We start from the raw sequence: 26,148 nt of genomic DNA, 5'->3' as shown, positions 1-26,148 counted from the left end.
TTTTTTTTTTCTCCCATACTCGTTTTAAAGAAAAATTTCTTACGTTGTGGATAATTTCCAAGGCCTTTTTTTTTTTCGTTTGAGCTAATTTTGTAGTGAAAATCTTTTAATGATAATGGATCTAGTCTGGTTTACTGAGAAAGCCAATGAACAGTCTGAGGGACGCTTTGGGAGAAAAGCGATGGGGGAGAACGATAAAAATGGCGCAAAACCGAAAAAGTCTAAACTGGTCTATCTGTTTTGCCTTGGGAAAACAAAATTCGTATTTGCAAGCAACTGTGAATTTTTTCTTTCTATTATATAATCGCCCATCATTTTCACCAACGTTGAAAAGGCGAAATCCAAACTTTATCAGGAAAACTTACAGTTAATTGTGAGAGGCTAACAAAAATAATTTATGACCCCATTTACATGAACAAGCATGCAAAAAGTACTTTCGCCGATATGTGTGACGTAGTGGTGCTATTTTGTAATCCATATTCATGATACATTGACGAATTCGTTTCATTTCACAGAGTTCGTTAACGTGCTAAGATTTCGACTGTTCTCTCCCTTCCCAAGACCAAGTCCTTGCTGTAGAAGAGTGATGATAAGTCCTGACGAATACAACCTGCAACTCCAAAGCCGTGTGCAGAATGGTGAGCACCTATTCCTGCATATTTCTGAACAATTTATACCCTAAATAGGACGCCCGTTGAAATAGGAACGCGTTCGTTGAAGTTTAGACGCGGCAAGCTTTTGCAATTCAGAATGTTTCTTCTCAGCCTTAGATCATTTGACTCAAAGCTAAACTTAAACATCAAAACTTCAACGCCTCAAAACAATTTTGAAAGGGAACATTTTGTTGTCAATTTTTTTCCTTTGCAAACAAGTTGTGTAAAATGTTTAGTGACGATGTCGGCGTCTTATGTTCTTGAAATGGTGTTTGCCATACCATTTCAGTCCAAAAGCCGGGAAACTGTTGGAATTTGAGTTTAATGACCGGCCTACTGGCAAAGTATGTTTGTTATAATCGGAACTTTCGTTTTTTAAGTTTGTGAGTACGTTATAGGGAAGAATGCGAGTTTATTGAAAGAGGTTTTTGACTGTCATTTGTAGCATTTCCACCATGAGCTAATCATGTTATTTATCTGTTTTCTATAGAGAAAAATGTAGGGAAGATTGAGAAGAGCTTGGATCACAGGAGGACATATTCATTGGTGGAGAAAGGTTTAAAATAATTTAATCACCTGATACTAGCTGCGATGAAAAATAGTGGCTTGTCCTTAAACCAAATTTCCTACCATATTTAATGCCTTCTTCAAACAGTGATTTCAATATTACCAGAACTTAAGAGAATTCGAAGTTGATTTTCTTGGTCTCCAAAATGCACAAAAATACGCGTAGCTCAATTTCGTTTGCATTATAATTTTGTAAAATTCATAGCTTACACAACTAGCCAAAGGAACACGAATTGTGCGAGCCACTATTTTTATACAGTTGAAAGGAAATGTGTTAAGGTGGCACTCTGTTTCACTAGTTTTTTCAGTACTTAGTTCAAAATAGCAAATCTCTTTACTGATTAGCACAGAATTCTTACAATATTAATTTGGAGAATACGGCCGTACATCAAGTCGAAAGAGTATCGTGTAAGAGAGAATTTTCTAATTTTTGACAACTCATTGATACTGTAGAAAAAAGTCGTGTATTGATTATTTTTGAAATATTTTTTCTCTTGTGTCGCTGTTTGGAATTAAGGGATAGGTACCGCGACTTTGACAGTGCCACCTTAACTTTGGATGCGATAAAAGCGTCATGTCTGGTTCACAGAATGTTTAAAAAGATAACGGAAATTTCTTAATAAATCGCATTGTCCAAAACAAAGTTGCCTTGTGATTGGCTACCTGTAGTCCATGTAATCTCTTTTTGGAATGTCTAAATTCTAAACAAACGTTTAATCTTGAACAAATTCGCTGTCAATTACAACATTCTTTGAACCAGATATACAGGACATAGTTTAACCTGTTAAACCAAGTTTGAAAATAGCATTTCTCCTTACTTATTCCCTACATTTTGGTTAAGAACAGTTCGGAGAATCTGGCAGTATATCACAAAACATCCCTGAGTCGACGAGTTTCTTTATTCTCGTTAGCCTTTTTCTTGACATTTACTTAACCTTGTAAGGACAAATCAGCTGTTGATCATTCTTGGGTTTTAAACGGTCGAAAGGACAACATGGCAAGCTATTAAACAGTTTAAGATATTTTGAGTCACCGGATTCGAACATGAAAAACTTTACAATCGGCCAAAGTGTATCGAAATAAAATTTTTATTAAATTTCGCGGTCGGGTTTTCGATGATCAGTTGTAAACACGAGTTAGTTTTATTTTTATAATTGATCACAGATATATTTTTATCCTGCCATGTCGTCCTCGAAGACAGTTTGCAGTTTCTTTCCGCCATTTAAACTATGTGTAAACATGGCGCGGAATTCAGTGTTTGCTGGGGAATTCGATGTCAAATAATTTCTGTTTAGTTTGATGTCTGAATTACTCACAGTCTGTCGACTTTGGATATTTGGCAAAATGTTTTTCTGGTCTCATTTGAGGAATGAAGCTGAACTGGAAAGAGCGTTGTTGGGTTTTAAGTTTTCATACTTTTGCAACAATTGTCAGGAAAGTTTACACCAAAATTGAACACAATCTTGCAGAAAAATCTTTGAAAACTTTAAATACAATTACACGCTTTTCAGAACAGTTTCAAACCTCATATTTGACCAGTGAATATTTTTGTTATTTATCTTCGGTTTTCAGACTATGATTACTCCAGCTATTAAATTTCACAGAAATTATTTGACCTCGTATTTTTAAACAAACGCTGTATTCCTTGCCATGTTTACCCATCGTTTACACGGCGGAAAGAATATTTAGTTACTTAAATCCCTTTCTTGCAAAAAAATTGTTTTAGATTTTGAGAGAGATGGTGTATAAATTTTTTGGCGGAAAAAATTTTCAGTATGACTCCTAATTGTTTTGTCACGAAAAATATTGTTAGGGTAAACGCTGTGCAAATTTTTTTAATTTTCCCGCCAAAAGTCTTAGTTTTTCGACGAAAGATTTTCCTTTACACATTTTAATTAAATTCAACTGATTTTCCATAAATTAATTAGTTTGTTATCATAATTATTATAATTTAGATAGTCACTTACTGCAAAACAATAAAGTTCAATTAAATGAAAACATCAAGTGGTGGTTTTTATTGTTTACATTACTTATATTAAAGACATTAAAAAATAATTAAGCAAAAAAATATCGCGTGTTCAGTTCAACTTTTTATTGTCTCTTCAATAATAGATTTAAAATTAATTACAAATAATTTGAATAAAAAAAGAAAAGAAAAAACATTGCGCTTTTAAAAGGGCCTGGAAACTAGTCGAAATGTAGGCTATCTCTTTTACTATTTTTTGACTATGTAGGGTTGCGAGAAAGAAAAAAAATTCTGCGCTTTTGAACAGAGTCTAGACAGAATTCAAACATATACTTTGACTTTTGATGGAAAAAATCCTTCCACATAGTGCAAGATTTTTCCCGCCAAAAGACTTAGTATATTTTTGACTCAAAACCAGACACCATTTAAAATTGCAGACTTTTTTTTCCAAAGACAATTTTACCGCCAAAAGACATTAACCCGATTTTTTTCTAGGCCCTTTTAAAAGCGCAACCTTTCCTTCGATATGATGCCTCTCCGAGCACTGGACAATTAGAGCTAACTGTGAAAAAGATTCTAGACAACAGAACAGTAATTTTAATGAGTTATTTGGCATCTGAATTCTGATTATCACATTTTGTTTTACGGGTTTTGTGAAATAGCTACTAAGACTTCCCGGCTTGAAATATCTGTCGCAAAAACTTAATCGAGAAAAAGCTTATCTTCTACCTTAAAGTAAAACATTCTCAACTCAATCCGTGCTTCAGAGAACTAGCAAGATTTTAATCTACTGAACCTGTGAAATACATGTAGACAATTTGTCCAAACTTCCATCTTGAGTTTTGCGAAATCACTAGCACGAGTTACAATCTTGTTGCGAGAAAACTAATCGTAATAAATCTGGTTTTAAATCTACCTTAATTTTGAACCACTGAAGAAATATAAATGAGCCTGTTTGGTTTCCTTTGCTTCTCTCTTCACGCTTTTGTCCACGTATACTGGAGATGCCAACCTGAAACGAAAATCAACAAATTAACCATGGTTGTCTCTAAAGTCGACGAAAAAAATTAACGTAATAGTCTACTCGGTTAGAATTTACAAGATCCAGTCAATTGTCTTCATGGTGAATGTCTTTCTCTTGCATTTTCAACCAGTTATATTTACATGAAGATGTTGAGAAAAACTTTAAGCACGGACAAGGAACGACAAGAAATTATTATCACCAGCTAAAATACAGTGTTCAAAAATTAACCTCTATACGCAAAGCTCTCCGGCAGAATTGCACGCTCTAAATTTCACGGGGAAAATGTTCTCGACAAGTCAGAAAATATTTGCATTTCTTTACGAGGATGAATCTATTAGCGTTAAATTGTCGCCAATCTTAAACTCGGGAAAGTTACGAAAATAAAAAACGTAGCATTTGAGTACACGTTACGCGATTTGTTCATTCAAATTTACGAAAGTTTACACAAACGAATACTTGCACAAAGAGTTGTTTTTGTAGTTCAAAATGTTGTTCAAATGCACTCCTCATGCAAACAAGTACGAAGTTTTTGGTCACTCGTGATATTTCCGCGTCACATTTTAATCGTTTCATTGTTTGCATTTTCCTTGTTAACATACGTCTTCGCACAGAGAAGTCGATATGCTACATACAAATTGACTACAAACATTTAAAGAGCTTTTGAAACTTACTAATCGGTGAAATTGTGGGCTCTTTGGGCGTAATATTCAAAAGGAAAAATGGCTTTTAAAAACTGTAAATTTCTAGGTGGCAAAAGCACTTATGAGCTCATACATTCTTTGTAAAATTTCGAGCTTTTAAACCTGTGTCGCTAAAAAAGTATTCAATACATCACACACAAAAAATCTTCAGGACAGTTAATCGTGCTGTGCCCTTCCAAAATTCATAACTAACATTTTTTTTGGCTCGATCAAAAGCTGAATTGCTTATGCTGATGAGGCAACTATTGTAAAACAAAGACACAAATGGAGTTTGTTTCCTTTTACTCACCTTTTATCTTACAAGCTACTGACAAGAGCCTGATTACATAAGAAAATATTTTAATAACTTTTGTGAAACTCACTGTACAACTGAAAAAGACTTCCACTCTGACAGTTTTTTCCAGAATTTTGCCAGCTGTGCCTCGAATTTGAGAAAGAAAGAAATATTATAGGTACGCAAGACGTGCTAGATGCAGAGTCCCAAGTGGTAATGGTTAGGTTAATCCAACGACAAAAAAAATGTATCGAGAATTTATGACCAATGTAGAATACTGAACAACAATGATGAAGGTAAGCCTTCGGTTTTAGTAAAACAAAAAAATTGGCTGACTGGTGGCTATAATTTGTACTGAAAATACTTGTTTGTTTACATGGTCAGCACGCTTACCTATAGGAGCTAGTTTCCAGGTACGCCACAAAATAAAAAGATAAAAACAGAAAAAGAAAACAATTTACTGGAAGTATATAAATATATGATAAGTTGAAAAAAATGAACACGAATCAAAATAGTGATGGCTACAATATTTAGTCTAAGTCTAAAATGAAAACATATTGCACTGTAAATTCAAGTTAAAGGGGGGGGGGGTGAAAAGCTTTGGGCTACGACACTTAGGAAAAAGCAATGAGGTAAAGGGTTTCACCAAAACTGTTGTTAAATAATGCTTCTCACACAACATCCTTAATGTTTGAAATTAAGCAAATCAAAAACAAGACTTGAAGACTTGTTGATCGGTTAAAAAAAAAACAAAAACAAAAAGAAATTACAATATTTAGAGAGGAAGCCACATCAGCCTTAGCTGGTTTTCATGCAGGTCCTCTATCCTGGTCGAATAATAATAATAATAATAATAATAATAATAATAATAATAATAATAATAATAGTAATCATCATCATCATCATCGATATTTAAACAGGGTGACCCCTTCAGTCACAGGACTGGTATCAACGGGGGCCCTGTATAACGTAAAATAAAAAGAGCATGTATAAATAATATATACTGGAGTTTGGAGATGATGGTTTTGATGGCAAGAGAAAACTGGAGAACCCTTAGCAAAACCCTCAGAACAAGGAAAGAAGCAACAAAAAACTCAACTCACATATGGCATCAGGCCAGAATTAAACCACAAGGTTTTAATAGTGAGAGGCACTCTGCTTTATCTTCACTTGCTTCAATTAAGTATTACCAATTTTCATTTTTGAAAGGATCTTGAAACATAAAACATGACATTTACTCTTTTCTTTTACAACCATGTTAGTTGCTTTGCCTTCAAAAACAACACCCAATTACATCTCAAAAGAAAGGGTTTGTCAGTAAGTAAAGAGTAAGTAAAATATCAAACACGAGAGACAGCATTTCATTGGACACTGAGAAGAGAGTTGAAAACACGACGCACAGCAGAGTATTTTTCACGAAATTTGATTGAAACTACTTGAGATCACTTTCTCCATGCTTATAACTACTTATTCTTGATTTTGTTTGAGACTATAAGGAGAAATTTAAGGCTGATCACTCATGAAGTTTAATGGTCAAGGATTGTTCAAGCTTCATTACAAACATGCCTCCCAGGTGTTATAATTAAAGGTGACAAACAAACAAGATTGACTTTGAAAACTGTTCAGCTTTGCAATTTTTCAAAAAACCCATATCACAATCCGTTTTAATCTTCTTCATTTTTTATTCATCCGTCCCTTCTTTTGTATTGGCTCTGTTGTTGAAATGTTCCTTCACATTTTCAAGTAGATTTTCTTGTATTTCACTCAATTTTTGCGGCCTCTTTCTGATCTCTAAATTCAGCTAAAATCAGTGACATACATCCTTTAAGGCATATTCATATACCCTAACAGAAAAAGATTTGTAAACCCTAACCATGCATACCTTTGGTATCTGATCACACATTCAACAGTTTCTTGAAATTGCTGACGAGTGATGAAATAACTTTTCAATTTGCTTTATTTTCTGCCTGTATTGTGTGCCACTATTACTAGCACATATACCATGAGGTAGCAAATAACCTCTCTAACAAAACACAAAGAAAATTGTGACTAACCTTATGCTGAATCCAAACTCTCACTTTGAATTATTCTTTGCACAAGTTTCAGCACATGGCTCTATTTTATCATTACTTCTCTGTTTTGTGTCTGTGGTAAGAAAAGGAAATGTTTCAAACTTATAAAAATTGACAGCCTCATTCTCTTAAGCTTTAAAATCAACAGAATTTAAAACAAGTCATCAGATATTTAAAGTTTAAACACTACTGGGGGAGTTTTAACAATGAGGGTAACGTTAAGCCTGCATCAGGGCCAAGTGATCCCCACTCTGGGGAGGATACAGGATTTTAGAGAAGGGGGTTCAAGATACAGAGCACCAATGGCGGTCCCCTGTAGAGAGTTGCGGAGGCATCCTCCCCCAGAGATATTTTACCACTGAGGTCCTTGGAAATGGGATTTCCAGCATTCTGCAGCCAAGTCAGTGTTTTATAATGTCTCAGTTTTTTTCTTAATTTAAGGGGTTCAACCCCAAACCTTCCCTTGATCCACCCCAGACACTGCTGCAACTTATCAGGGTTTCTGTAGCATCAAGTGATAAGAAGTCTTTCTACTCCCCTGGATGGGTTGCAAGTCTGCCACAGAATTAGTCCCAGGATTTACCTTGGAATTAAAACACATGCCCAGATAAAACCACTAAGAAATTCTCTAGTTTCTGAAATCATAGCATCATTACAACCATCAACAATGAAAGAAACTGACTGCTGCTTGATAAATTAAAAGGACCAATGTGAAAAACAAACTAAATTACAGGACAATGTCTGGAACTCTTTGCTGTAAATTTGTTTCAGAGTTTGGTCTGAAAATTTGGTGAATGATATATCAATACACCATCTTCTATTGATTATTGTTCTTCTTATCCCTTGCTTTACTCAAAGTGTTTAGTCACCATACAAACTCTCCTGATTGGTTTTCAATGCAATTTTCTTTTTGAGAACACTTTATTGATACCAAGGTATTAACATACATTCTCATAATTCTTTTTTCATGATTATGTTTGAGAACAAGAGGAGAAATTTTAAGCTGATCACTCATGAGGCTTAATGGGTTAGCAAGCATTGATACAGGCAGAGGACAGACTGAAGTTAATTGCTGATCCAGTTGGTTCCTCCTCCCACAAACAAAAATTAATCAACAAATAGTCAGCATTACAACTGAGCAGCGCCTCCTCTTCCAGTTTATCCATACGGTTGCCGGCATTTCCTCCCTGGCAGTTTCAGAGGCGAGTTATCCCACCCCAGCAATCCCATCTAGTTTGGCGGTCGATCCAGGACACAACAATCCTTGTCCAAAGCAGGTAGGCTGTCTCTTCAATCTGTCTTTTATCAGCACATTTAGGTCAGTGTCTGCCATTACCACTCCTGGCACAGCTCTGCTACTGAGCCTGGTCTCTACTGTTTTAGTTCGGTACTTTGTCAAGTTCTACCATTCTTCCATCTCCTCCAGTCCTGGCTAAAACCTTCTTGGTCAATCCAGGGCGTGCGCCTGTTCTAAGCAAGTTGCCTTCAAAGATGAACGCCGTTGAGAGCGAGACGCAAACCTTTCTCAATGGGCGACTCGTTGTCTCCATTACAAAACGGAGGCAGGTTGAAATATGTGACATTTCACCCAGACTAAGATTCTTCCTAACACTGTCATGGGCTCCCCTACCAGACTTCCAGGTTTCATCTGATGTGGCAGGATTCTTGGGCTATGCAGCATTCTTTCAGGGCCATTGGTTCTCAGGCTTTGCAGGTCCCATTGACCATTGCCTAGAGGACGCTGTTCCTTGAGATCATGGCAGCATATCTGTGGGGTCCTCTCTGGGTCATCAAGCAGATCTAGTTTCTGTGCCACAATGTTGTTGTTGTGGCGGTCCTTAAATAGGGCACCTCTAAGAACCTTATCTGATGCTTCTGATCATTTGCTGTTGGTGGTACGTCATTCCTTCTCCTTCACCTCTTCTTCTGTCTTAGGTAAAGCCAACCCAGAAGGTGATGCCCTCTCTAGTTTCCAATCTCATCATTTCAGGCAACTAGTCCCCCATGCTGACCAAGAAGCAACAGTGGTCCCCCAGTACTTCCTGGCCTGTCTTTTGGTAGTTTGAAGCAGAGATGAAAGTTGTTCCTAAATCGAGGCCTGACCCAGCCCTTCAACTTGATGGGTTTACCCCTTTTGCAGGCAGAATCTAGGACGACCAGATTGGTCCCACTCCCAGCTGATGAACAACTGCTTATGCTTTTGGTACAATATTGGCTGATAATCTGAACTATTCCTCGATTGAAGTTTACTTATCTGTGGTGTGCTCACTTCATATTTGCAATGGTTTGCTAGACCCACTGGAGAACTGTCTTCAGTTAAAACATCTGCTTCAGGGCATAAAACAGTCCAGGGTTCATCCAGTCCAACTCATCTCCTTATTACAGTCATGGGGCTGCTCTGGGAGGGTCTGCTGTTAAGACTTCTTCAGGTTTTTACATGCAAAACAAGTTCACAGTCAACTTCGCGTTCAACACAGCAATTCCAGTGACCATCAGTAAACCCCTCCTGTCTCAAAATACACAAAAAGTGCTCTAAGTCTGACCCTTTTTGCTGAGGAAGTGACATTTCAATGGGGCAAGGTGACTCTTCCATTTGTCCTTTGAGGGCTATTGGCAATTACCTCCAGGTTTGTGGCTAGGTGCAACGGCCCCTGTTTCTGTTTCAGGATGGCACCCCATTGTCTCAAAAGCTGTTGTCTTTATTTGTGCAGTCAATCTTGCATTCAGCTGGTTTTTTGGGTTCTTACTCAGGCCACAGTTTCAAGATATCTATTGGAGCTGCTACTACCACCGACTCGCATGGAGTATGGGATCACCTTACAAAAAGGCTTGGCTGTTAATCTAGTGGTGCATACCATATTTACATCCCTCCTCCTGTCTGTGTTGTGGTGGACGTTTGCGATCAGTTATTGTAGAGGGTGTGGTCGCTGTTGGATTAGGATGGGGTGCCTGGGGTGATTTGGTGTGTGGCAACACTTTGGTTAAAAGTTGTGAAGTTAAAGCTATTGACGAAGATGGATAGAATTGTACACCCACCTTTGCTGAATACAACAGAGTCTTTAATTCTAGGAGCTCTTGTTTGACTCCAAATGCAAAAGATTGCTTCATCGCTTTTGAGATTCTCATAATTTGTTGATGCAAAGTGGTAGCCACTTTGTTCACAATGTCTACTACTCATTTAAATTGGGGGTGGGGGGGGGGGGGGAATGGGGAAGGGGCTTACAAGCAACTGTCGAGGCACTAGCTTGTAGGGAGTCTGGAGAGTTGTAAAATTATTATTTTGTGTATTTTGTGTATTTTTTGCTTGAAATTGGGGGGCTCCAGTCCCTGCCCCCCCCCCCCCCCCCCGCCAGCTCCACTGTCCCTGTAAACGCGGAATGCACCGGTCAGCAACATTTACCACCCATCCACTGACTGACTGACCAAACTTTTTCCTCAACAACTGCCAAAACTGCTTGTAACTGTACTGTTTTATTGTTGTGCAAGTGTGCTAGTGTGACACAAAAATCAAATGGAGAAAGGGATGTGCAATATATAGGTATGTGCAGACCCAAAGGGTATGGTTTTTCAGCCATTCTGGTCATAAAAAGGGTATCGATTTTAGCTGATTTCAGCCATTTTGGTCGTAAATAGGGTATGGTTTTGCACTGTAGCCTTGATATGGGTATGTTTTTAACAATAAGCCAATTTTCGTCATTATCGAAACGAAAATCAACAAAACCCTTCACAAATTATCTTTACGGTAATTTAACATTGGTCTGAACTAGGGAACTAATTATAAAACAGGTCTGAAACAGGGTTTTGATTTAAGGATCAGGTCATAAATAGGGTTTTGAATTTTTAGTCCTTAATAGGGTAGGGAGTGTCGCAGATTTTGGTCATAAATAGGTTAAGGGTTTTGGGAAGCGGGCCACAAACCTTCACCCAATTTTTCTGGGAGTACCCCCTCCCTGGGGGGTATTTTGTTTCTGTTATTTTAATTAACTTGTACTGTTTATATTAAATATACAAAGGTTTAAAATTTTCCGAAGGTCCATTCACTGATTTGGCAAGCTCTGGCTGGGTATTTCATACGAAATTTCTAAGATTAAGTTTACATTAGAAATAAACGTTAATGAAGAACGAGTCAAAAGCTTTGGAAGCATCTTACCCGGTATGAAACTGTGTGTTGAGTGGTCATCAGTGTCAGCATGTCTTGAGATATTTGAGCTTGTCACCTTTTTAACGAAATAAAAAACAAATAACCTTGTGAAATACTCTGTAAACATAATGTCCTTGCGCAAATAGCGCGTAAAAGCAAGTTGAAAAGAAGAAAACTTACCTAAACTCCTTCATCAGGTAACAACCCTTCCACTCCACTCACGTGCAGACGTGCGGAATTGCAAGAGATGACGGGTAAGAGAGGACCAACCAGGGAGGGGTAGGAAAGCTAAAACGCGGTGGACGGGATAATGGGGATTGCCCGAGCCCACACACAGGGTTCAACAGAGTTTGTAAGGATTTCAGTTTTTTTCTTTTGAAAAGCTACAATAAAATAAAAACAAATAAACATGACATCCTTTTTCTGCCATTCAACCAGGCCCTCACATCAAATTTGTTTTGTGGCGGCAATTTTCTGGAATAAGAAATGTTTTCTCACCTTCAGGTTGTGCATGGAATATTTTTGATGGGCAATAACTTGTGGAAGAATTTTTGTCTAAAATGTCAAAAATCAAAATAATGATGGCAGAATCGAAAGCCCTTGTTCGATTTTTCTCCTATGGCTCCCCTTGCACGGTTTTTTTTCCAGTAGTTCTTACCATGTAGGAATTTTTTTTTTCGGAAATTGCCACCACACCCCCTACCCCTAAAAAAACATTGTCCATCCCTAATACAACCCTGCCTTACGGTCACCTCGTTAGTAGTCTTATTACGGCCACTATTTTTGTCCCGGCGAAATACCCATAATTTCCCTATAAGAAAACCCCATTAGTGCGGCCACCCCATTAATACGGCTGGATTTTCTTGGCCCGTTGGTGACTGTATTCCACTGTACTTCGGAGTTCATTAAAGCTGTGTTATGGGTGGGTTCACGTAGAAAGGTGCTGGCATAGAACCAAGTTGCGATTCTAGTAAATTTACACTGTTATATTAAGACAGCAATATCATTTCTAAAATGCTCTTTAATGCTACAAAAAAAACCATTACATTACGATTAGGAATATAATATTTTTTCAATGATTTTAATGATATAATGAAAATAATTTAGTAGAGTAGTTTCAGGTACCGATACAGCAATAACTGTATAAATGTCAAATACTTGAATAAGAACGACCTTCTCAAGTTGACCAATATCTGAAGTCTCTTAACGTCTTTTTGTACATTTTCTGTCATTCTCCTCATGAGAAAATTGTCTTTGGTCAAGATACTTTCCCTAAGATGATAAAAGGGTTGATTACAGGTCCCAGAAATTGTTACAAAACGTTAAAGAGAAGTTAGATACTGATCATAAGACTAAATAACAGAGCTGTTAGACTTTTTAACTAATTTAACAAAAAAGCTGACTGCTAAAATACAATAAGCCGACTTGTTCAACAAAATCAGGTATGTACAGAATAAATATTTTGAGACTTTAAGTTGTTAAAGTGATTTCAGGTGAACAAATGAAGCCAAACAAAACAACAATATGTAGTTGAAAACAAGTTTCATGCAAGACAGCAGACATGATCGCAAAGTGTCTATGTGCCCAAAAAACCCTATCCACATAATACAAATTTCAAGCTTGCATAAACCCTCTTCACTTCAGATTTGGAGGAATAGACCTTATTTTGTCACTGTTAAGACAGATTCCAGGTTAATTGGAAACAATGTCTAACAAGTAATCTTGATATCTCAGAGCTATGTGCAATGAAACATGGCACAATATTCAAACTGTGCTGATTCTGAAAAGGCAAAAAATGTAATAAAAAGGGTATCTCAGAAAGGTCCCCAAAGGTTTAAGCTGTTGATTTTACATCAATTTATTAAAATGCTTTTTCACTGTAAACAGACAACTGAATTTTATTTTCAACAAAGAAAGCTTTTTCTCTAGATGGTTGTTAAAATATGCTGTTTCATACAATGCATTTTTTCCTTATTATATGCAACTACTGTCCTGGTAAAAATAGTATTTTGAATTGTTAAAAACTATCATAAAATTGGATTTTAAAGGAACCACCTCAATCCATATCATTATTTTAAACTACTGTTTCTCAAACACTGATTGTTGCTTAGTTTAAAGACTCTTAAAAACTGTCAAAATGTCTCATTTTGCTTATTGCATGTTAAGTTTTCAATTCCTCGAAAACCCCAAAGAAACTACATTAAAACTTATCTTTTTTGACCACCGATTTTGCTAAATTTAACAGTATTGGGATTTGGGAAAAGAAAGCTTACAGTGTGCATTGCTTTTGGATTTTGGCATTCTTATCATTAGAATGCAAGTTGGACTAGTGTAACTATGTGCTGAAATTATATAAAGGATGTGGAATTGATCATAAGAAGCACTATTTACTGTCTTGCACTAATAACGTGTAAGACAAAACCTACGTTCAATCAACTCTACTAATAAGCAACATATATTTTGTAACAATATAAGTTACAACTACGGTAAATAATTCCCATAATTTATGGTTAATGTAGCTCTGAAGTGCTCGAGTAATGAAACATTTGTTTCTTATTACTATTAATTAATAACCGTTTTTACTTATTAATATGCCATCAAAAGCTTTTAGGAATAAAATATTTCTTTTCATATTTTACAGGGATATAATACATGACAGTTTAGCTTGGACGAGGCCGTTTAGCTTCTGGCTCTAGGGACCCGGTCCCAGATGGCCGAGAACTGCTAGAAGAGCTGCTAGAACTGGTGGCCTGGGAACCATCTGCAAGAGGAAAATAATTATCATACGTTACTGCTGCTATTTATCACCATTAACATACATTCCCAGGGGAATGAATGTTCCGGTGTGAGAATAATTATTAATACGAAAACAAGATCATTAACACTAATCTGCCACATTTAAGATAGCCTGCCAAGGATTCTGGTCTCACTTAGGGTGTTCAAAATGAAACGCCACTATTTTTAACTATCAAAGTATCTTTTAGGGTGCACTTGAAGAAATAATTTTAAAAAAAAGAATGCTCTTATTTCCATTTTCAGGCTTGATATTGACCGGTCTGTCAAGTCCAGTCTACTAGTGTGGGATTCCTTCCCGGACAGCGTCTGGTAATCAATCCTATTCTGTACCTTTTAGGGTGTCAAATGGCGTTGACACAGCCAGATTGGCCTCCTTAGGGGGTTAATTCAAATTTTCTGATGAGCACCATCAACATTTTCATATGGGAGCCCCCCCCCCCCCCCCCCTCCCCTAGCATACATTATTAAATGAGCAAAGAGGGGATTCACTGTACTTACAGCTTAGTGTGCAGTCGGGCTGTTCTGTTAGAAGACTATTTTCCACTGTATCCAAGCCCATGGACAATGCTGACCCAAGGCCAACAAACTGAAAAAGGACAAAAGAAAAACAAAGTCAGAAGCGACATGGCATTTCTTACACAATGATGAGTTATATAAAACATAAGTGTCAAGTTTTCAGTTCTGCTCATTCTGTAAATATAGAGTGCTAAAAATACTGTGGACTCAGCCTGGCTTTCACGTTCTGTCCAGAATGTGAGAGTATTCTAGACCTTGTGTGCAAGAGCTGTTGTACAATATTGCAATTTGTCTTTGCTTAATCTGCATAAGCTCGCTTCCTAATACATCCTTGTCTCCTTCCGATATGCTTATGCATGACTGAAAAATCGTTGTCAGGTTTCACACACTCCTTGTGAATTTTGAAGTTCCTAAACATCACACTAAAATAAAGGAGTGTCAATTGTAGAACAACAAATTTTCTTAATGTTCTTGTGATCACTCACCTCTCCCATAACAGCCATGGGTGATGCACCAATAGCTTTGGCAACTTTGTGTTCAACCAGATAAAACATGTACTCGTCATAAAGTAGCCTGATCAAATGGAATGAGCCAAAGCTGGCCGCACTTCGCAAGGTCAGGTCACGAATTATCATGGAACTAAAATTGACCAAGATAAAACAGACCAGATTATTTAACAACATGTATGGCCAAACATTTACGTTCGGTGGCAAAATAATTAGAGCATTTGTCGAGACTGAGAATTTATTTTCTTGAGTAAGGCACATCACCCTCAAAGTGCCTCTCTCCATCAAAAACAACTAAATGAAAAATGTTGAATTGTTAGGGTGACCTTAATAAATACATGTACTACAATAAAACACTGGTGCTGCCTTTAATTCAACCTTTTCAAATAAAGGATGTATGCACATGATACGCAAAAGAGAGTTACATGTAAGTTCCAACAAGTTAAGACCCTTGCTAAAACTACAATTTCTTGAAGCTTTGTACCATGACATGATTTTTTGTTTTATTTTTTACAATAATTTTACATTAGAAGTGTTTTTCCTGTACTAAAGCTTTACAAACAGTAAATTTCAAAACTACTTATTTTAGAAAGCAGTCGTACCTGTAAAATGACCACTTTAAGAGGAACTGTCTTGCTGCCTTAGGAAACTCCTCTGTCCCCTCGTGCTGCTTAAGAACTTGATCAACTACACCTTCCAACCAGCTTGCCCATTGTTCAAGAGAATTCTATAAAAAAGAAAACAAATGCTTCTAACAACAGTTATAACTCACAGTAAATCAGGTCCATGATCTTCACTCGCTCAACACCTACATGACTTAACCAGTGGATTATTAGCAATTTATCCAGTGGATAGCATTATCCAACTTTCAAACAACTGGGACCAGGTCAATAGCATGATCTACCCTTGAACAGCAGTACAAAATGACAATTTGCTGCATCGCACCTGTTGCTGGAGGGTGAGTTTAAAATCCTGCTCCAGTCGATACACCATATTGTCGTCACACTGACACACCCATGAGGCTTGCTCCTACAGGAGAAATAAACTGCAATATTAGCCTCTGAAATGGATTAGATTACTTTCAAATGCATTGAGTTAGATGGAGAACAAACTTACTCCGTTTAGGGAGTCATCAAACAGGGCTGTGCTTTATAAGCACCCAGGTGCCATAGGTGACTAATTTTTGACTTTGGGCAACTGGAAAAACTTTCTTTTTTCATATAAACTTAAGTGCTGGGCACCCAGGATTTTTGGGTTATAGGAACCTTTGTTTCCTTGTAATTTTTCTTAGACCACAGCCTTGTATTAAAACAGAAAGTTTTTTCAAAATGTCATTTAACTAACAAAATTGAAAGCATCGCACCGGTATCGCGGAGGTCACGGGTTCGAATCCGGTTGAAGCCCTGATTTTTTCAGGCTTCTTCTTTCCAATTGCTTAAATTGGAAAATTTACTGCGATGATCATTCTCCACTTTCATCTACAACCGCAGTTCATATATGAATTATTTCATATAAACTTCACATCAAAATTGAAAGCTTACTTGCACATTGGCAAAGTCCACTCTGTTCAAGTCAGCCAGCATCTGACTGATCTGAGAAGAGTTCTGAAGCACAGCACGTGCAGCTTGAGCCAAATGGTTCAGTGACGTGTAGCGGCGGAGAGTCTGTGCAAATGCACTACAAGTGGATACCTGTTAGATAAAGACAGTATAGATCAACCAAAGCATTTGATAACAGATTAAACATTTGCAGTACAAAACATGGATTGCAATCATACTCACTTTGACATCAGCCATCTTTTTAGGGATCTGATCCAGGCTGTTCACCAGCCAGCCCTCAAGGCCTTTAGCAAAATTACGTACAGCTTGTGTCAGAGAAGCTGGAGGAAGAAAAAATCCCAAACTATCAATTGCTGTATTTTTCATTGACTTTGCATTGGTGCACAGTATACTTCATAGACAAAGGGAGGAGTATATTCTTGCAGGAAAATTGAATGAAGTTTAACAAATAGGTTCCATGTTGCAATGAATCTGTTCAGTTATTGATTGCGGATGATGTCAAAATGTGATAAGAACAAAAAAGTGGCACACTTGGCAATTATCACAGCCAAGTGTCACTGATGTTCTTACCACATTTTGACCTCTCATGTGATGTGATCAGTAGCTCAACAGAATCAAGGTAAATACGGAATCTATTCGTTTTATAAATAATAATAAAGAAACAAATAGAAATGCTGATGACATCACAAGGTTGTGGTCTAAAGAAAAATTACAAGGAGCCCAAAGGTTCATAACCATGAAATCCTGGGCACCCAGCACTTCAGCTTATATGGCAAAAGTAAGTTTTTCCAGTCACCCAAAAGTAAAAGTTAGTCGCCTGTGGCACCCGGGCACTTCTAGAGCAAAACCCTGCATCATCTATATGTCTGTCCTTCAATTGATCATAAGTAAGAACCACTCAACATGCGTGAATAATTCAATCAATTGCAAAATGGATTGCACGAGTTATGTATTTTAACAGCAGCTAGGGATGAATTGTCATACCTGGAATTGGTCGTAGAACATCGGGAATAAGGATTTCAACCAGTGTCTGATATAGGAGGTGATCACAAGCCTTGACGAATGTTATCACTGGATCATACTCACACAGCTGTAGCAGTTTGCTCTGGGCTAGCCTGCTCTCATATTCTCCATCATCACTAAGAGAAATTGCACAAGCAAAAATTAATTGCCGTTTTGGGTGGAGAGGATACATAGTGGCAAAGTAGTTTACATGTTAGGTTGGATTTCTGCAGTTCACTTGAACCCCGTCCATATTCCTCCTCATGTGTCGGGCTCTAGACATAATCACAGTCTAAGTCCTAGCCAGTGTGCTAGGATTGTGTTTGGGTGATGGCTTTCTAACTGAGCACTAACTGCTCTCAATTTCAGAGGCAAGATGATGAAACCCACAGAATGTGCAGGCTTATTTCAACATTTTGAACAGCTGTGATCCATGACCCTGTTTTACTTGTATTGTCCCAGAGAAGCCCCACCAGGGGAGTGTCATGACAGGTATTGTATTGTACTATTACATGCAGTTATTATGATTAATTATCACTTCACTTTAACTAATTAATTCAGGGCCGTAGCCAAAAAAGTTGACTGAGGCAATGTCCATGGTTAAATTCTCTTCCTAGGTATTAAGCAGCATTTTACTTTCCTCCTTCAAACAAGAAAAATGACAGAAACAAAAAAATTGACTGAGTCAAGTGCCTTGGTTTGCCTCCTACTGGCTACGACGCTGTAATTGAGGAACGCTCTTGAGTATAGTATGCACTCTTACCCTCCATCTTTTTTCTCATCATCCTCTGCTCCAGAGCCGGATTTATCTTCTGCTGGGTGTCGCCAAAATGTTTGCCACAAGGATTCCACCAAAGTAAACTGCAAGTTGACTACAACATCAAGGAAAGCCTGTAAAACAAAGAATTAAAACCATTTATGTTTCAATACCCACCACTGATAAATTAGTTACTCCTACCTGAAATCATTCACAGTAGCAAGTCTCACATGTTAGAATGAATGACCTGATTATATTGTCTCTGAAAAAACATAAAATGTACAGACAGCTTTAAAATAGGATTCCTACCTCACAGTGTTCCCGGTACATGTCAACAAAAGAGTCAAGATCTTGGTCAGTAATCCCCTCTGTAAGAAACAAATAAGCACAAGGACATCTTAGTGTCATTATTGGGTCTCAAGGCATTCAGGTCTCCAGAACTCTTGGCTAATAACATGGGGCTCTACAGCTCTTTCATCAGCACCAAAAATTGCAACCTCTGGCCAGACCCGATTTTCTGAGCATGCACAGACTATTTGTTTCGTATACGTAGCCAATCAGACTTGCCAGATTTGATGGGAAGTCTGTGAATCAAAGACTTCCAGTGACTCTGCGCATGCTCAGAAAATCAGGTCAGGCCAGAGGTCACGATTCTTGGTGCTTACCAAAAGGAGCAAAATGTGAATTAGCTTAAACAACATAATGATTTGAATTCCATGGAATAGAAAACTGGGGATTCCACAGCAAAAATTTCAGGTTTCCAGGTCACCACCAGACCTCCGGCCAAAACTTAACTTCACGTTGCACTGACACACGACAAATCACGCCAACTTCACAAGTTATCTTTTAATGTGACAGAATCACTTAAGATTGCATGTTAATCCTTTTTGAAGATGGGCTTTTACTCAAATTTTACATGCACTGTTCACCTAGCTCCAAAAATTTTTCTTGAAATTTCAAGCACTGATTACCTGGAAGAGGGCAATCTTTGAGGTCCAGTTCCTCAAACTCTGGCAGACCCTGTGTGACATCACCAAGGTATTGCTGGTGCTGCTGCATCTGGCTCTGTTGTGCTTGCTGATCAGCTGACACTGCCGGGGAGTGTGATGCTGCCTCACCTGTGTCAGTAGAATCCAACCTGGCAGCAGGCTTCAGTCTGTGACAAAGTAAAGAGATGTCAATGAATTTATGTGTTTTACGATGACTAACCATGCAAAATCAAAATGAGAAATGGTGTTTGTCCACAAGAAACAAAAGGATTAAAAAAGTTGATTTTTGTGGGAAATGGAGGAGGGGCTATTGTCAATACAAATAGTCAAGATTCAAATAAATTTCTCTGCCAACTATTTTTTTTTTTAATTACCTTTTCTGTGTGGATGGTGACTGTCTCATGGCTACCTGAGCTTCATCTGACAAAGCATTGAGTGGTGAGCTTGGCTTAATGCGTATTCCATAATAATGATACTTGGAGTTACCCCTGCAGTGTCAAAAGTAGAGCATTTGATAAGACTTGTTAGGCTGTGCGCAAAACTGGTTCAAAGCAATGATTGAAACAGAAATTGAGAGAGAGTCAAATTTAGAATCAAAAGTTAATCAAAAGTCAATTAATTGATGATTGAAAGTTGTTGATCCAGTAGTTCTTTCTTTCCAAATTTTTGGTTTCATTTGTTACTTTCGTCTAATTTAAAACATGACATAAACTAAACCAGATAACTTTAACCTTCCAACTTAAAAATCTGCATTATTTTGATAATGGTGACACAATGATGCCAAAACGTCATGTGCATGTATTAGTGTTATATTTCTTTAAACACATAAAATGAGCAGAACAAGAGTTTTGTTACATGTAACTTACTCTAATTTTTAGTATTACCATGTTTATCTTTTCAAATTTATATGTCACAAGCATCTTGATTCTGTTGAAACACTAATTTTAAATGTAAAAGATTTGCTTTATGCGAAGTCTACACTTTCCACCATCTCATTAATATTGTCATTTAAACACTAATCAGCCAATCCAGAAATAATATGATTAGACCGTAAAGGAAATAAGACCAGTTGGAAATGAAAAACTGTCTACACATCATCAGACAAGGAAAACCTAGCAGGTGCAATGGTTGAATCATAAGAACTCGGAATTGTGTGAACAAGGCAAAAATGTTTGCTAATGCATGCTCAAACAAGACATCAAGAACAGGTTATACTGTAAGTGGAAAGGAAATATTATGTATTTTATTAGGAGCAAATATTAGTTCAACAGTTTCTGCTATATTTAATGATGACATTCAATGCTAAAAGATAATCTGAAAATAATAGCACTTGACTGCTATTTAAGAATACAAGAAAATAAACCTGATTTTCTCATCAAAATCATTACTTTCCACAGAAGAAATCTTATTCATGGGTTTCATTAACGTTTTTAGCAAGAGGGCAACTGGTCTTCACAGGTGGGCAAAACTATTTGAAATGAACTTTCTTTCTAAGAAAAACTTTCCTCTAGATGGTCAAACCAGGTGGCCAAAATCATTCTCACAGCCAGTCAATTTGCCTGGTGCCCGGCCCTTAATGAAACCCCTGCTTATCACATTTAACTTTACCAATCATACTTCATTACAAATATGTACAAAAGCTTTAATTTGGGGATTTCTGAGGAATTTTTGTGAAACTCTTCCTTCAGGGCCATGAAAATTTATTTTACAAATAACAATAATTGCTATAATATTAATAAAATACATTTTCATAGGCCTGAAGGACAAATTTCAATATGCACAAAGGACACCTGTAGATTAAAGAAAATCAAAATACAGTAGGACCCTGCTAGTTCGAACTTGGTTATTTCCCTTATTTTGAACTCAAAACCATTTCCCTTGGATTTGTTCTTCAGTCATTTACTATCAGTCATTTCAAACTCCTGCTATTTTGAATTATATAATGACCCAAGTTATTCTCACATTTTGATTGGTTCTCGCCTACGATCTATTAGAGGACAGATGCACGATTGACGTCATCATTTCAAAGTTTTTCCCTGTGTTTTAAAATGGCGAAAAGATTTGAGAATTTAGATAATATTTTACATGACTGGGCAAAAGATCAGGTACAAGAAAGTCTTGTCCAGGCATTGAACAGGTACCAGAAGCATAGTCTAGCAGGAAGAAGAAAGATAAAGCTGTTTCTTTTTTAGAAAATGACTCAGAAAAAATACTCGAGCAGTCTCAGTCAGCAGTCGAGTGAGACTAAACCAAACACAAATTAAAAATTAGTCTTGGTAAGCCGAGAACCATTGCTTTATCTCGAATTTAACAAACCCAATAAACAAAATGTTTATGAGATTAATTTATTTAAAACATTGAACTTTTCTCAGTCTCAAAATAATTGTTGACACAGTGATTGTCTGGAATAAAACATCAAAACCACTTCTTAAAATCACTTAAAATAAACACATAACCTTGCTTTCCGATGCGAATGTTCCAGTCCATTTCAGGGCACAGAAGCGAGCAAAGTATAGCTCACTACAGCTCACGGCCAACTGTATCGCAGCTAAAAGGTGTCTTCGACACTATTTCAAACTGATTTGAGAATCACCAACCACAGAGAACAATTTCCACCATCACTAATGCTCCTTTCATTCAAAACTCGAATCAAATGGCCTCCAGGTTGACCGCAGCCGCAATTTTTCCGAGCGTAGTTTTTGAACTCCTGCAATATTCCAGGCAACATCCAAGCTTTTTGGCTCACAGGGCTGCTCTGATGACAAAAACTGACTTGACTTATCCAGCATTTTCTTTAAGATTTGTAGATTTCGCAGTTCAATTCTGCTTTCGCTGTAAGTTTTCATTCCACGAGAAGTGATGCTCGAGTCAAGTTTGACAGTGGTGTGATTTTCCTGGACCAATCACAGTTCTTTGCTATGCATAGCAACCAATGAGATTGCTTCAATTTGTATAGACAATAGATTACGTCAAATTCAAATGGCTTTTTTCGTGTTCGCCAAAGTGGGCAAAGGCCGGCTTTCGAGTTATGTTGAGAGATTTTGAAATGAAAAAAGCTTTATCTGTAGTAGACAGTTTGTTTCGTTATTATATAAAACAAATAGATTCCATGTTGCCATGTGTCTGTTCAGTAATAGATCACAGAAGATGTCACAATGTGGTAAGAACATCAGTGACACACTCGGCTATCGCCTTGTGTGCCACTTTTTTTGTTCTTACCACATTTTGACATCATCTATGATCTATTACTGAGCAGACGCACAGCAACATGGAATCTATTTGTTAAGTATTTTGCATTACCCCCTAAAGTTTGAAATGGTGGGATTCAACTGTAACAAAAAAAAAACATGTTTAGTGATCAGAAGTACATGCAACTTATCCTTACCTTGTGCCTAATCGTCTGGTTCTTAATCCCATGAACACTGATCTGATAAGCTTTCCAAAGCTTGCGGCATTCACTGCATCTAGCTTGTTTCCCTGGCAGTGTTGAAGGTAATGATTGTACAGAGTACTACGTGGTAAACTCACTCCTTCTGCTGTCTCGTAGTTGTCGACCAACCATTGTACCTTTGAATGCACAATCGGATTATAAATTTTTCCACCTGAGAACAGGTACTATATCTATGAGAACAGGCCAAAACATAAGAAACTTGTCGATTTTAATTTATTTTAATCAAAATTATACAAGCCAAGGACAAGAAGGAATACATGTAGTTACTAACATTTTTAAAGAGTCAATTTAAAATTTTAACCCAAAGTTACTTCTGATCCATAAAATGATGCTCTTACACTATTTTTTGTTTTATTTTATTTTTATTTTTTATTGAGATGTTATGTAATGTAATGATGTACATGACCAACTTTAAGTGAATGTTTGCCACATGTGAACCATCCTAATCCTTATGTATTAAATAACTAGAAAACCTAAGAGAAACTTCACTAAAACTACACTGTAAATCTCCAACCTGAATCTAATTTCCTTCTCCGCACTGATTTACATCTAATCGAATTATGATAATTTATGTTACACCAAGACTCACTAGTTGGTAAGTTATTACACTTCTGTTCCCTATTTGCTGGAATGAAAATAATTTATGTCAATTCATGATGCATCGGGAAATTAAATGTTGATCAATCCACTCTTGTAGATAAATGAGTTGACCTTTTACTGAAGGTGTTAACGCCTTCAGAAGGGAACTTACTGTTGCAGGAGACGCCCTGGTTGTGTGCGTTATTGGGTGTCGCTGTGCCTGCATGGTTGTCCCAGCAGGAGTAACCTGTAAGAATGTCTGTCCACTTGTGACTGCCCCTGGTGTTGTGGCGGCCGTAAAATTTTGTGCTGCTTGGCCTGCATCAAGATAAGGTGCTCCTGCTTGTTGTGCAAACATCGTGCCATCACTGTAATGGTAAGCATTGCCCCTGAAGGATATCAAGAACAAAAAAGTGACGATTTCAATAACTAGCTTGGAAGGTTTAAATCTAACAAAAGCCTAACTCTGTGACTTTGATGCATCTCTAGATGGTTCAATATTTTCATAACCATCCTGTAATGCTTGTTTAAGCACAACAGGAAAGATTGGCATAAACACAGTCAAACATCACCAAGGTCAAGACGAAGTGTACACATTACGTCAAGGTTTAAATTTACTTTCGGTTTAAAATTTTTAAAACTAGTCTGGGATTTTTATTTCCTTTTGCTTCAGATTATGATAAGGAATACAAGACAAGGAAAAGTAAAAATCAAAATGGTTTGAAGATAAATTCAAATTGCAACACAGACACTGCCAAGAGGCTTAACAATTGCAGAGTCCAGAAAAAAAGGCAGAATTCTCCATATATAAGTTAGCAATTATCACATGTAACATCAGTGTCTAGATGAATTATCTGTTTAGATGGATTTCATTATTACTCAACTTTCTACCAGGCTCACAATCTGCTACAGATTTCAATAATATAGTTCATTTCTTTGTAGTCTCCGTAATTCATAAGAATAATTATTATTGTAATATAAAATATTTCTTAACACGTATAGCATAATAACAGAAGTATAATATTATTTGATTGCACTTCAAGAATTTCTTTGAAAAGCTTGAAATGTTTTATGTGTGAAACTTAAACTATCAAGGGGTTTTAACTTTAAGCTTAAACCATGAAGAAATCGGGTAAAGCATTTCAAAATTGCAGAGTGACAAACACAAAAGGAACAATAACCTGAAATTTTGTAACAATTAATAATTTCAGTAAATGTGAACTAGCAACTAAGATATATGTTGAGTTACAATATTCAAGTGTGTCTTTATTTCTGGATCTTAGGGCTAACATAATGTTGCGCTGATTAATTTTTAATGATGAATTTACCAGAAATAAAACTGAATTGGAGCTCACACCAAACAAAGCAGAGGGAATTGAAGAAGAAACATAATCACACACACAGATCCTGTTGCCACAATAAATAAATTAAAATTTCTCTGAGAGGCATGCAAAGAATGAGTCATGACATTATGAGCAAGAATATGCCTCAATTCAAACGAATCAATTGACTTGGTTGTTTCCAGTTTATGTGTAAGTTTACTTATCCAGGTTGTACTACCACAAGTTTATAACACTTGCATAAGGTTAAGAAAATCAAAGTTTTGCCAGAAGAAATATTGTAATTCAAGACTATCAAATGTTTCTCCTTAAAAACATATTGAAACAGCATAACTTCCACCTGAATTAAAGGTTTATCCACACAGCAGTTCATGAACAAAACCCTAAACCTTGAAATTTTTAAGAATGCACAAACTTAAGACAAAACCTCGGAACCAAAACTAAGTTGATAACGAATAGCTTCTCTGTGCAATATCAGATGAAAATAAGCCACTAACCATTTTCACAATGGTAGGCCTTATGCATGTATATTATAACTGAAGCAGAACTGAAAGGAAATTGTAAAAATGCTGAAATAACTCACAAATAAGTCGAGACAGGCATCATGTGGGTAAGACTGGCCATAAAACGTAAAAAGCAAGGACAAAGTAGCTCCCTCCTTTATTGAAGATCCTTCCAGCCAACTGAACTTGCAAAATTGATTCTCTTTCTCATTGATTCATTCACAAAGGCTGCATGGGTTGCCATGGAAAAAAGTGTGCTCCCTCGGTAAAATGCTATATTCAGAATACTAATTCCACTTTGCTAAATAAACATGACCCATCAATGGGCAAAAGGTTTCTAATGAATGCAGAGGTCGTTCCAACATCGCAATGAGAAAAACAATATCCAAGAGAAACTAGAAATTTCTACGGTAATTGTCAAAGCACAGTTTCTGTTTATTTAGATGTTTTTGCCGAAGAGTTTGAAATCAAAGTTTCCTCAATTTAAATATTAGACTTAATACTTCTGTTGGAAAAAGAGTTCCTTCCTGGATATATAAACTCAAGTAATATTTTGAGGCACAGAAACGAGCTTTTATATAAATAACACAATTTTATTTAATCTTTCAATATTGTTATGGAAATTCCATATATGGAACACAATTATCATAAATTAAAATGCATGTTACATTAATTTGAATAACATTTTCGTTATTTTTCAGTTTCTTCAAGCTTGTGACAAACTTGGGATATCATTAGGTAAAAAGAGCCAA

General features: G+C 36.8%; 1 protein-coding gene and 1 long non-coding RNA gene across 4 annotated transcripts in view; both read right to left on the bottom strand.

Annotated features, from left to right (window-relative positions):
• Positions 1-3,297: 3,297 nt before the first annotated feature.
• On the bottom strand, positions 3,298-11,569 carry LOC149113704 (uncharacterized). The gene is made up of 3 exons (XR_016206325.1): positions 11,408-11,569; positions 7,240-7,330; positions 3,298-4,198 (listed from the first exon to the last, which is right to left on the bottom strand). It is a non-coding gene; the product is annotated as an uncharacterized LOC149113704 (long non-coding RNA).
• An 832-nt stretch (positions 11,570-12,401) lies between these two features.
• Positions 12,402-26,148, bottom strand: part of LOC110063074 (DNA-binding protein RFX2-like) — a 15,190-nt gene continuing 1,443 nt past the window's right edge. For 2 of the 3 annotated variants that reach the window (XM_089286296.1, XM_089286294.1), the window contains exons 4-17: positions 23,726-23,942; positions 22,909-23,090; positions 19,898-20,011; positions 19,506-19,690; positions 18,844-18,902; positions 18,541-18,668; positions 17,760-17,914; positions 16,998-17,095; positions 16,758-16,907; positions 16,162-16,245; positions 15,819-15,943; positions 15,196-15,349; positions 14,693-14,780; positions 12,402-14,159 (exon numbers count right to left, since the gene is read on the bottom strand). In XM_089286296.1, the coding sequence (XP_089142422.1) occupies positions 14,059-14,159; positions 14,693-14,780; positions 15,196-15,349; positions 15,819-15,943; positions 16,162-16,245; positions 16,758-16,907; positions 16,998-17,095; positions 17,760-17,914; positions 18,541-18,668; positions 18,844-18,902; positions 19,506-19,690; positions 19,898-20,011; positions 22,909-23,090; positions 23,726-23,942 (1,840 nt within the window). In that variant the 3' untranslated portion in view covers positions 12,402-14,058. Of the gene's footprint in view, positions 14,160-14,692; positions 14,781-15,195; positions 15,350-15,818; positions 15,944-16,161; positions 16,246-16,757; positions 16,908-16,997; positions 17,096-17,759; positions 17,915-18,540; positions 18,669-18,843; positions 18,903-19,505; positions 19,691-19,897; positions 20,012-22,908; positions 23,091-23,725; positions 23,943-25,476; positions 25,747-26,148 lie in introns of those variants that run through there. The other variant, XM_089286295.1, reaches the window with a different exon arrangement.

Source organism: Orbicella faveolata, unplaced genomic scaffold, assembly GCF_042242905.1.
Source record: "Orbicella faveolata isolate gen_17 unplaced genomic scaffold, um_ofav_v1 contig_14, whole genome shotgun sequence".
Classification (NCBI taxonomy): domain Eukaryota; kingdom Metazoa; phylum Cnidaria; class Anthozoa; order Scleractinia; family Merulinidae; genus Orbicella; species Orbicella faveolata.
The sequence above is the reverse complement of the archived record's forward strand: the minus strand, read 5'-3'. Positions and strand labels throughout refer to the sequence as shown.